The following is a 12,428-nucleotide window of genomic DNA, read 5'->3' as shown; positions in this document are numbered from 1 at the left end:
CAAACTCTGCAGTCATTTTTAAGTACAAGCTGAATAATATCTAATTTTTAGATTAAGCCAAATCTAACAGAACTGTGGCTTTTATGTCTAATACTTGTTTTGCTGTTTTGACAGCCTGTATATCAGATATTTACACTATAGTTCACAACAGTAACAAAATTACAATTATGAAGTAGCAATGACAATAATTTTATAGCTGGCGGTCACCATAACATGAGGAACTACATTAAAGGGTTGCAGCATTAGGAACCTTGATAACCACTGCACTATAATAAAAAGTTTACAAAGTCAATACATCAAGAAAAAAGCACAAACTATCCAAAACTCACCTGTGGTAGCAAGCAGCGGGAAGAGGGAATCTGACTGTGCATACTGCACCAACGCTTATTCTTTATTATGTCATTTGTTTTTCCAGTGTGCAAACTGCCTAGAAGCCTCACTAGTAATTTTATCCCTTGAGAATCTATCAAACTGCCAAACAGAAAGCGTTTTATCACATGTAAATTAAAACTTAACTAACCAGATGTGACATTAAAAAAAAAATGACTAAACACAGAAGGTTAGTGTTGAGAGTGATAGTAGCTCCTGAGCTTTGGCATGAGCTCCTCCCTGGTCTCGGTCTGCACTTAGATGGACATCTACATTCTAATCGGATCAGTCTGAGGAATGATTGAGGTAAAGCACTTAGGTGTTCACTCCAGAGTGAAGGTCAGAGGTAAGGCCAGTTACCAGGCACTTCATTAATGCTTAAACCTCAGGGTAATCCCATAACTAACTCGTTTTACTTACAGATAATCCATTTCTCCATTGCATCCAAAGAGAGATATTCACAAGGCATCTTAAAAAGAGAAGACACACCTGTGCTTAACATGAATTCTTTAAGTAATTTCCTAGTTAGTCACTCTCTGCCTCTCTTCCTCCTAAGAATTCTTACTGTTCCATTCTTGGTTCAAATACCACAAGAAATCTGAGACACTGGGTAGAATTTTAGTAATTACTTACCCATGCAGCAAGCAGAGGACAAAGAGAGCTGTAACCATTCACATATGCACACCCTCAATCTCTGAACAATACTACTGCCAACTGTCTTCTGGCAAATTTCCCAATTTCTCAAGCTCACTTCAGGAGTTTACATTTTTCCAAATGATTAATTTTAGTCAGGTAAAAACAAATTCCTATGCCTGGATGCTCTGCATCTCCTCTCAAGTGAACCAATGGTCTGTGTGCATTCTCTGTAATTGTAATATCTACATTCATATGCCAAGAGTTGAAAAGAAGTATCACAGATCATAATAATGATTTTCTCTAATTGGTAAGATTTGACATGTTTCTGGTTTATATGCTTGTCGACATCTTAAAATTTCTGTACCATGATAGAAACAAATTTTTACAATCTTTTTTAAAACTACATTTTCTTGGGTAGGCATGCATGCCACAGTATGTTGGCTGCCCCTTTCCACCATGCCTTTGGTCCTGGGAACAAAACACTGGGTATCAGGCTGGGTGGCAAGCACCTTTAACCACTGAACCAGCTCAGCAGCCCAAAACATAATGGTCACTTGTGTTAACTTCAATTTTTGAGATCTAAGAAAAATAAATTTTAACTCTACATGATTTTTACACATTTTACAGTAAACCTGACAGGCTAAAGTTAATTAGAAAAGAACTGGATTAACGTTGTTTTAATAATAAATGATATATATTTAAAAGGCAAAATGGATCCATACAGTGTCAGACTGTGCGGGATTAAGCATTGTACTGGGTGCACTGATGAGACTCAACAACTGGGCATTTCTCCACTGGTCTGCTGAGAGATTCCGTCTAGGGTATACCATCTGAAGGGAAATTAGTGCATCTGAAAGAGACTGATAAAACAGAAAACAAGCTGAAGCATCGTGTGTTCCTCTGCCAGTTAGACTTCAGCCTCAAGGGCTGTACACATCTAATTGACTCCAGCATGCTCCCTGTAACAGGCCACACGTCTCCTCAAGTTACACTTGAATGTTCCTGGGCAAGAGCTATATTACGGAAACCATGTTACTTCCTTAAAAACAAAGCAAGATAGAGGCCAGTACTTATTTACTTTCCCATACGGGTGTTTTGATTGCATATATGTCTGTGTACCACCCGTGTGCCTGATGCCTTAGCATTCAGAAGATCTACAAGATGGCCTGGAACTGGAGTTATAGGTTATTAGTTATACTATCTGGGTACTGGGGGTCAAACCTGGGTCCTCTACAAGAGCCTTTGCTTCTAGTCACTGAGCCATCTCTTCAACCCCACATGTTACTTCCTGAAACGTTAAAATGTGTGACAGCTTTGGGACTCTTCACTTACTATTTATTTCTGAAACAGTAGCACTCAACTCTCATGCTTTTTAAGCATCTATTGATTCTTGTTGACAGAAAATAACTCTGTGATTACATGCCTAAGTCTTTGTTTCTGTGTTTTTCTGGAAGCTGTGTATGTATAGCAATTCATGTGTGTGAATACGGACGCATGCTTGCAGAAGGCAGAGACAACTGAGAGGTCAGTTCTACTCTTCCGCCTCACTAGAAACAGGGCTTCCAGCTGAGCTTTAATCCCAGCACTCAGGAGGCAGAGGCTAGCCTGATCTACAAAAGTGAGTGCAGGATAGCCAGGACTGTTACACAGAGAAACCGTTTCTCGAAAAACCAAAAAAAGATAGACAGACAGACAGACAGACAGGGCTTCTTTGTAATACAATGCTGCATATATCAGGCTGGCTGGTCCTTGGGCTACTGGGGACTCTCCTGTCCATGCCTCATCTCTTCAGTAGAAGCACTTGCACCTGGCTTTTACATGGGTTCCATGAAGTGTTTTTCCTCCTAAGGCACCTCCCTACCCCATAACTTTGGGATTTTTGAAAAAGGGTCTCATATATACCAAGCTGGCCTCAAATTCACTATGTAACAGAGAATGACTTTGAACTTCTGCTCTTCTTGCCTCCATTTCCTGAAGGCTAAGATAACAGGTATGTATGTAAAGTTATGCTTAATTTATTGCAAAGCTGGGGTTTGAACTCAGAGCTTTATGCATGCTAAGCAGGCACTCTATCCACTGAACTACATCCTCAAGCCCTATGACTAAGTATTAAGATATCTTAAGAGTGTTTTGTTTCTCCAAAGAATGCCTTTAAAAAGTCATATTCTGTACTCTTATTTTTTAAATAAATGTTGATTTTATAATTGTGGTTTTGCCTGTTATGTGTGAATACATACACCACATGCATGTCTGATGCCTGCAGAGGTCAAAGAAGTCATCGGATCCCCAGGAACTGAAACTACAGAGGTTGAGAGACACTGTGTAAATTCTGGGAAACAAACCTAGGAGTTGTAACAGTTTCATTTGAAATTAGAATGCTCCATCCTGCAGGAAAGATCCTTAAACAGGAAGTTAAGAAACTTAAAGTAGCTTCAAGAAGTCCCCAAAACTGACTAGATCCACTAAGCCCCTACGGCTAGAGTAGAAAATAAAAACCAAGAATTCCTCTCAGACAAAAGAAGTGAACCTGCAAAGAAGCTCTCAGATAAGAAAGCTTCCAAGAAGGTGCTGAACCAGAGCAGCTGCCGACAAGCCGCAGAAGCCAGCACTCTGCCTGGAAGAGGTTTGCCCAGCTGTGGCAACGGGAAAGGGCACTGTCCAGCCTGCCAGGCTGCCGCAGGCTGTGCGTGTGCCCTAGGGTCTCAGTACCACACATCATGTGTTCTGTTCCTACTGCTACCCGAGCATGAGGTCAAAGCAATTTGCCACATGTGGTATCAGGTCAGTGCTCAAAAGGAAAATGCTTTAGACATTGGATATTTTTAATCTGTGGTTTTCAGATTAGAAATTTTCACCTTACATAATAGAGCTATGCAAAGAAATTAAATTAGAAAAGTATCTTCAATTTTTCATAAGAAAACAATCGGAAATTCTTGAAAATAACTGAATGTCAAGAAAAACTATAGCATTATATAAACCTGGAATTATTCAGTGGTTCAGTTAATTAACAAAGAGAATACCAGACCAAGACGCACATACTCTGAGCCTGGTCACCTCCCCAGTCCTCACTCTACTTAAGATGGTGAGGTTGCATGAGATGCCGAAAGCTCTTTGGAAGCATGTAGGTTTAACAATTGCAGGACAATTACCCTGACAAGATTTCTTCCCATCAAATTTATCTCACCAAGCATGGTGATGCACAACTTTAATCCCAGCACTGAGGGAGGCAGAGGCAGATGGATAGCTGTGAGTTCGAGGCAAGCCTGGTCTACAAAGCAAGTCCAGGACAGCCAAGGCTAAATAGAGAAAGCCTGTCTTGAAAACAAACTAACTAAAAGAAATATCTTTCAATCTTTAGTAAAAGGGCATTTCCATATGATTTCCACAAAATTCCTGTAATCTTGTTCTCATCAAGAGACTAAGACAAAATACAGCTAAAACTGATTCAATACTATGACTCTAAAGTCTCAGGATGAAATACTGTGTATCTAAATGCTTTTTTATTTTGTTTTTGTTTTTGTTTTTTGTTTTGCTTTTCAAGACAGGGTCTGTGTTAGGCTTGGCTGTACTGGACTCTATTTGTAGACCAGGCTGGCCTCGAACTCACAGCGATCCACCTGCCTCTGCCTCCCAGTGCTGGGATTAAAGGCGTGCGCCACCACGTCTGGCAACTCTTACTTAAATGTTTTTTAGACGTACTGCAAGTATGAGTGCTGCCATGTGTATCTGTGTATCACATGTGTGCAGGACCTGCAAAGGTCTAAAAAGGGTCACTGTATCAGCTGGAACTAGAGCTATAGGTGGTTGACAGCTGCAGTGTGGGTTCTGGGAAGCAAACCTGGGTCTTCTGGAAGAGTAGCTGGTTTTCTCAACGGCTGAGCTCTCTTTCCCTAGCCTTGTGTCTAAATTCTTTGTTGTTATTATTGTTGCTGTTTTGGGGGGGTGGTTGGTTTTTCGAGACAGTCTTTAGCCGTGGCTGCCCAGGACTCACTTTGTAGACCAGGCTGTCCTCAAACGCACAGTGATCCACCTGCCTCTGCCTCCTCAAGTGTTCTCATGTCTGAATTCTTAATGCAATACTACATATCTAAACTTTTTTGATAAAGTGATCGTTTCAATTTTTATAAAAAGCACATAGGATGACTGCTACTTTAAGACTATTTAGGCCATAAAGGAAAGTGAGAAACCATAAAGTTGTTTAAGTGACTTAGACAATATTTCAGAGTATATTGGTAGACCCAAGAACACTGCATTATACACCTTACTACCTCTACATATTGCATTCAACTTAGTAACTATAATCAATACAGCCTGAGTCTTTACATGATTGTGAATCTGAACAGCTAGCTCACACAGATAAACAGTTATTCGTAACCCATTATAATTTTAATTTTTAACCCCAAAACTAAGTTATCTTTTTAACTCCCCAAGGATAAACAATCTCTTACGTGTACTGTTAGACATCTCAAAAAACAGCTCTTGCCAGGCAGTGGTGTCCCAAGCCTTTAATCCCAGCACTTGGGAGGCAGAGGCAGGTGAATCTCTGAGTTTGAAGCCAGCCTGGTCTACACAGAGAAACCTTGTCTCAAAAACAAAACAAAATAAAACAAAACAAACAAGCAAACAAAAAACAACCAAACAAATATGCTCTTACCTTGCTATGGGGTACAAATTCTTCCATCATCTTTTTTAAAGGGTTTTCATAGTCCACAATCATCTGACCAAGGCGTGGATATTCTCGGTCACTGAAAACACACGTCACATTACGTGAGCTGTAAGCCTCTGACCGAGAACTTTAGAAGCACTCTGTGTGATGCCTGCCTACCTTGCTCCGTGGGTCATCTCATGTGCATAGTTGTACAGCCCAATGATTGCTTTCCTTTCTTCAATCCGCGACAGCAGTATCATTAATGTTGTGTAAGTTACAGTCAAGTCTAAGTAGTTCTTTGTTAAATCAAAGTTCACAGTCTAGGGGGAAGAAATCAAGTTTAACTCCTTCTTGTGAAACTCTGAAACACATAAAAATCTACAATTTTGTTTATCTCCATTTCTGGATTTCTAATTTCTTTTTGTAAACATGTAAAAATTGGGAATTACAGGTAAGTTCTTGGTTTGTGACACAATTTTATGGAAGAAAGAAAAGGAATTGTGTCACTGTATTCAAGCTGGTAACAGCTGAAAAGGACAAAGCCAAAAAAAAAAAAAAAGCATTGGTACCCATCTCACCAAAGCAAAATGGCGTATTTAAACTTTTATATTTTTTACTATTAAGTCAATGGACACATTTCTCACCACAATTTCTTATATCTATAAAATGGTCAAACAAAGGAAACTATCAAGTATGACGTTACAGAAAAATACTGTCCAGTTTTTATAGCCTGGTATATTAAGATTAAAAAAACTAAAATTAGCAGCTATTTTAGAAATGAATTAAGATTTATATTTAATAACATACAAAAATATATGACAAAAGTTCTACTTTTAAAAGTTATTCAGCAAGGCAAATAAACAATGCTAAAACTTTATAATTTTGCTAATTATTCTAAAGAAAAGCAATTAGGTCCCTGAGTTCTTTGAAAACAGAGAAAATTAAGAAAATTTCCTAAAAATGATACTTACAATATCAAAGAAGACTTGGCAAACGTCAATAGTATTTAGTAAGTCACAGACATGGTCCTGAAAAGGAAATCTTAATTACACTTTATTCAGCATGACTTTTGGAGGGGAAGCTAAGGACTAAAACCAGAGTTTCTGCACATTCAGCAAGCATTCCTTTCACCACTGAGCCACATCTTCAGCATTGAATAAATAACTTTAAATTCAGAAAACAGAAATGTATAAAGTATACTTTAGACTTTGGTTCTGAAGTTTCATTTTTACCACATAAGTGACAACAGAACTTATACAATTAACAAATTATAAGTCAACTTCTGTCATCTTAAAGTTTACACATCAAAGTACATACCTTAAATTCCATAACATCTACAAATGTAAAGTAATATAAGGCCAGATTTTTCAGAATCTCTGATTTTTCCTTCTGTAGTTGTGCAAGCTGTTGCTGTAAAAACAAAATTAGAGTTTACTTTCAGAGAGAACAGAGCTATCAAGTATTATTGTAAGCTTTCTTTTTTTAAGGCTGCTATATGGAAGCACAAGCTTTTAGACTTCTCAATGATTAGGAATTTTTTCAAACCTAATCACTTGAGAGAGCAACTGCTAATGTGATCAGCAGCTGACAGTGGGAGGCCATAAAATAGATCAAAGCGGATTAGTACCAAACTGTACTACAACAGAAAACTGAAAACTGTTAGGAGAAAATACACCAAATGAACTTTTTAAAAATTAAAAACAAATTATGATTATGTTCACTAGAAGTAGGAGGAAAGTAGATGAAAAACAGCTTACACTACAAAAAACAATATGCTAGAGAGATTTGGAACTTACCAAAAAGAACATCCAGGCAAAGCCACGTTACGCATGCAAAATAAAATGTAGATACAAACATAAAATACAGTAACGGTTCCCTGATCAGACCCACAGAACACAATAATATATTAACAAAAGTAAAAAGCACAAGAACAAAAAAGAAATGGGGGGGGTGGAAAAAGCAAGACTGAAGTTTAGACATGAGTGAAAGAGATGTGAAAAAAGTACTCCAGCCAACTGGATTATTGAATTTACAAGCACTACCTTTTCCTTTCCTTATCTTTTGTGCGTGTGTGCATGTGCGAAATGTAAAATTTTACTCCTAAAAGATTTTCAAGGCAATACAGCAAGTCCTTTTACAAACATTCCTCTATTACGTGGTAAAGTGACATGAACACTGTGGCATTCTTCTTCCATATTTGAACACTACTTTTTCTTATTAAATCAACTATGACCATCATTTCTGATACTTATGTAACAGGGTGCCCAGGATTCCAGGACCATCCAGACCCTGGATATTCTGCATATTGCCTAGTGACTATCAGTCAGGGCCTCCTTACAAAGATGAGCAAAGGCCGGCATGGTGGCACACGCCTTTAATCCCAACACTCAGGGAGGCAGAGGCAGGTGGATCGCTGTGAGTTCAAGGCCAGCCTGGTCTACAAAGCGAGCCCAGGACAGCCAAGGCTACACAGAGAGACTCTATCTCGAAAAACCAAAAAAAAAAAAAAAAAAAGGTGAGCAAATACAAGAAAGCATTTAAAAATATCCAACATGTTGCCAGAGCCCACACAGTTAACTCTGAGGTCATGGAAGCGTTGGGAAAGAGATGCCTATACATACAGGTGCCTATGCGCTCTAGTGAGCCAGCACATTTACAAACATTAGCCTAACATCAGGAGAGGATTTCAGAAAAAGCCAGCTGGAAACAGAGAGCAGTCTGGCAAGCCACCCCAAACACATCCGTAAGGCCATTTAAAGGAGGAGTTGTGTCTGCAAAACATGAGTAACTAAAATCTCATTTATCCCATAAATTCAAGAGAAGTTAGGGTATGCATGTGCAGCAGTGTGTAACTCTGATGTGCAGCTTCCTCTAGGAGCATAATTATTTTGTACAAGATATCTGTTTCAAAACAGTTCCATGTTTCCCTGCATTTTTAATCACCATCACTCCACCATTCCCAGGTGAATAACTACTTTAAAAAGACTTGTTCTCAGATTACATCTTTACCTTGTTCAATAACTTTACTAAACTCTTCCGTTATCGTGAGTCTTTTCTGGTTTTTTGTTTTGTTTTGTTTTTTGTTTGCTTGTTTGTTTGTTTTAAATCTATACATTTGAGTTGCAACATATGATAGGAAAAAGTAGGTTCAAAAAATAAGATGTCAGCTAGGAGTGGTAGCTCACACCTTTAATCCCAGCACTCAGGATGCAGAGACAAGTAGATCTCTGTGAGTGGTGGCACACACCTTTAACCCCAGCTCACTGAGGCAGGGGTGGCAGATCTCTCGGAGTCCCAGGCCAGCCTGGTCTACATATTGAGCTCCAGGACAACGAGAGCTATGAACCATCAAACATTAAGATATGAAGAGAATAATATGGTTGCTTCTTAATATGGGACTTCTTAATCACAATTTATTTCAATTGCACTAAGGTAATTAATTTTTTTTTAAAGATTTACTTATTTATTATACACAGTGCTATGCCTTCATGTACACCTGCATGCTAGAAGAGGGCATTAGATTACATTATAGATGGTTGTGAGCCACCATGTGGTTGCTGGGAATTAAACTCAGGGCCTCTAAAAGAGTAGACAGCACTCTTAATCTCTCCAGCCCCTGCACTAAGGTAATTATTAACAGTGTTTTCCTTCCCACCTCAGTATCCCTAGCTTGCAGTTAATGATCATCATATTCTCATAAACTTTAATGATCTTTTATACAAACCTTCTTTTCATGTATCAAGAATGTAAATTTTTGCCGGGCGTGGTGGCGCACACCTTTGATCCTAGCACTCGGGGGGGGGGGGGGGGGGGGGGCGCCAGAGGCAGGTGGATCTTTGTGAGTTCAAGGCCAGCCTGGTCTACAAAGTGAGTCCAGGATAGCCAAGGCTACACAGAGAAATTTTGTCTCAAAAAACCAAAAAAAAACAAAAACAAAAACAAAAACAAAAAAAAGTAATTTTTATAAAGAGATACCACCTACAAAATCCAAAACAAATTTTGCAAAGTTGGGTAACTTCTTAGTAACAAGCCAAGATCAGAAATCTCACTTTCTTCTTAAATGTGTTCTGGTCTCACCTGCCACCATCTCCCCTGTCAATAATAACATGCTCTCAGTCTAAATTTCTCCTTTAATTTTCCCATAGCATGAATTACTAGGCTCTGTATCAGCTAAGTGACTACACAGGAAGCCCCACGTGAGTGAGCTTTTAACACTCTACCATCTTGTTCCTTTACTGTTCCAGCCTCTCTCTCCCTACACGCATCCAGGCTATACAATAAACAAGCTGCTGTTCTCTATGCACAGTTATGACTTAACTCTGTCTCCCCACAGGGATAAAAAAAAAACAAAAACAAAAACAAAAACCCTTACCTCATATATCCAAATCTCACTATCCTAAACTACTAAGCTTAAATAAAAACTCCATTTCCCAGAAACTAACTAACTATAACTAACTACCTAACTTCCTCCTGAAACACCAACAACCTCCTGATGGCAGCCGCTATTTCCCAGCTTGTCACCGTTATTCTAGCAATACAGTGCTCAAGACTCAAGGTTTTAGTTTCTCCAGTACTTACAGTTCTGCATAAGTAAGTATCCAACCCAAATGTATTAAATAAAGGATCACACTGCTGCTGACTGCCAGATGACATATTTAGGAAGAAATGCTTTTAGAAAGCTCATCTCCAATTGTACAAACAAAAAGGTTAAGTGACTTAACATCTCAAAGTCTTCATCATCACGTGGGAACTAGTTTATACAATTAACCAAAGCAATGTATCAGTTGGCACATAAGGACACTGAAGACTGGCCAGCACTTAGAAACTATGCATTAAACGTTAGGAGACTAATAAAGGAGGCTCAGACCACTACCTCAAATAAGCAAACTCAACCTCTATTGTAAGCAATCCTAACACCATTCATAGTACTTGGAGTAAACAAATATTTGCTGGGTATGCACTGTGTCTGGCATTATTCCCAATATTTTATAAGGATCACACAATTTCTTCCTAATAGTAACAACTATGTTCCATATTTTAGTGAAAATAAGGTTCATAAAACCATGCATGAAAGATGTCAAATATTATACTTCTTAGGCTTCAACTACAAAGAAAAAAAAAGGAAAGACCTGTATTTTAGTTTTCAAAGTGTGATACCTCTAAAAAGCATTAGTGACAGGTTCAAGGTCATGGATGACTTAAATATACCTGGGCAATAATTAGTGTTGCTGTCACACAGCAGAACACAGGCACTATTTTTAAAATCATGTATTCAACAATTTTAAAGCATATGCATGTGATACATAAAAATATTTTAGCAGAATATTCATATAATGTTTCATTATGTTTTCTGACTCGGACCATTATTAACATTAAAATAAGATTTTTTTTTTTTTAAACCTGAAATAAATAGGGCCCATATCAGCTATGGAAACTGTGTATCTCTACATTGAAATATTCTGATTAATCATGCTTGGTTCAATTAAGCATATTTCAGACAGACAAAATTAAATGTGAATTGAAATTTAGCATTTGCTACTTTTCATTTTTTCTAAGAAAAGCAAATTACTGAAGGAGCCAACACTTAGCAGGGCTTACTCACTAATCTTTAACATAAGCAACACTGCTAGAGATTTTAACTAAGCATAGTTATCAACTTCTTTATTATTTTACAGTGGCACACATCTGTAATTCCAGCAATCGTGAAGCTAAGGCAGGACTGAGACTGCAGCCTCCCCGCGGCTTAACATCCTGTCTCAAAAATATAAAACAGAAAAACAAGAGAAGTCTAGTTTCAGGAAAACTCTCTACAGTGCCTTAGTAAGCGTCCATATCAGACACACTTAAATAAAAAAGTACTGAGACCCTGTTTTACAGTGTCGTAGCTCTCACTCCATTGGATTACTACGGTGGCTCCTAGCTGGTCTGTGGACTTGTGCTTCACTGAGCGTCAGTGCAGTGTGCTTCTGAAGGTGCACACCACTCTACTCTTGAAAAAAAGCAACTCTAATGATGATTATGCAACAGGTTAACCCAGTGGGAAAAAGAGTGTGTGAGAACTCTGTATTTTTGAAACTTATATTTAAGTATAGTATTATTTCAAAATAAAGTTTTAAATTCCAGTAATCTGCTGGCACACTTAAAATATAATCTTACAAGCACCTCCTGTTTTCCTTCTCCAATCTCAACCATATCAACAGCCATCACACTGGCCTTGTCAGCATCTGCTTTAGTCGTGACGGGGTTCCCCCTCACTTCTCCTCAGTGAGCGTATGCTGCTGAGGACCACTTAACTAACACAGTCCTCTCTCTAGGATTCTCTCAGCCCTACCTTGCTTCCTATTTCTTTCTCCTACTCATCTCAAGAAGAAAGGGCATATACATTCCTTCTGTGACCTACCATGCGCATTTACATTAAATCCACAAGGATTTATCTCACTCTCAGAGCTTCAGCACCTACGACCAAAGTGCACAGTACACTGTGCTTACTGGTAATTAACCTAGATTTGATTCCCAGCCCTGTGCAAATAATAATCTGCTTCCTGCCTCAATAAACCTCTCCTTTTTAGACACTTCCTAAAGCACAGAATTAAATAGTTTGCAGAGCTTGGTTTACCTGACTTCTTCACTTAACACAATGTACTTAATGTTTGGTTTTAGCATAAATATGTATCAGCAGTGCTTTCCTTTCAGCATGCAGATATTCAGTTTTGGGGCGAGGATGTTGGTAACATCTTTGTTTATTCATTAATCAGTTAGTTGATGAGCATCTGAG

The 12,428-nt window shown here is 38.4% G+C and overlaps 1 protein-coding gene across 4 annotated transcripts in view; it reads right to left on the bottom strand.

The window, feature by feature from the left end:
• The window catches only part of Nckap1 (NCK associated protein 1), an 81,735-nt gene that overhangs the window by 48,481 nt on the left and 20,826 nt on the right, over nt 1–12,428 (bottom strand). For 2 of the 4 annotated variants that reach the window (XM_051166698.1, XM_051166700.1), the window contains 6 exons: nt 6,971–7,063; nt 6,625–6,681; nt 5,831–5,973; nt 5,660–5,750; nt 1,728–1,865; nt 790–838 (listed from right to left, as the gene is read on the bottom strand). In XM_051166698.1, the coding sequence (XP_051022655.1) occupies nt 790–838; nt 1,728–1,865; nt 5,660–5,750; nt 5,831–5,973; nt 6,625–6,681; nt 6,971–7,063 (571 nt within the window). The remainder of the gene's footprint in view (nt 1–789; nt 839–1,727; nt 1,866–5,659; nt 5,751–5,830; nt 5,974–6,624; nt 6,682–6,970; nt 7,064–12,428) is intronic. The other 2 variants (XM_051166699.1, XM_051166701.1) reach the window with 1 other exon arrangement.

Source organism: Acomys russatus, chromosome 24 (assembly GCF_903995435.1).
Source record: "Acomys russatus chromosome 24, mAcoRus1.1, whole genome shotgun sequence".
In the NCBI taxonomy this organism is placed as follows: domain Eukaryota; kingdom Metazoa; phylum Chordata; class Mammalia; order Rodentia; family Muridae; genus Acomys; species Acomys russatus.
Note: the sequence above shows the minus strand (reverse complement) of the source record. Positions and strands in the feature narration are given on the sequence as shown.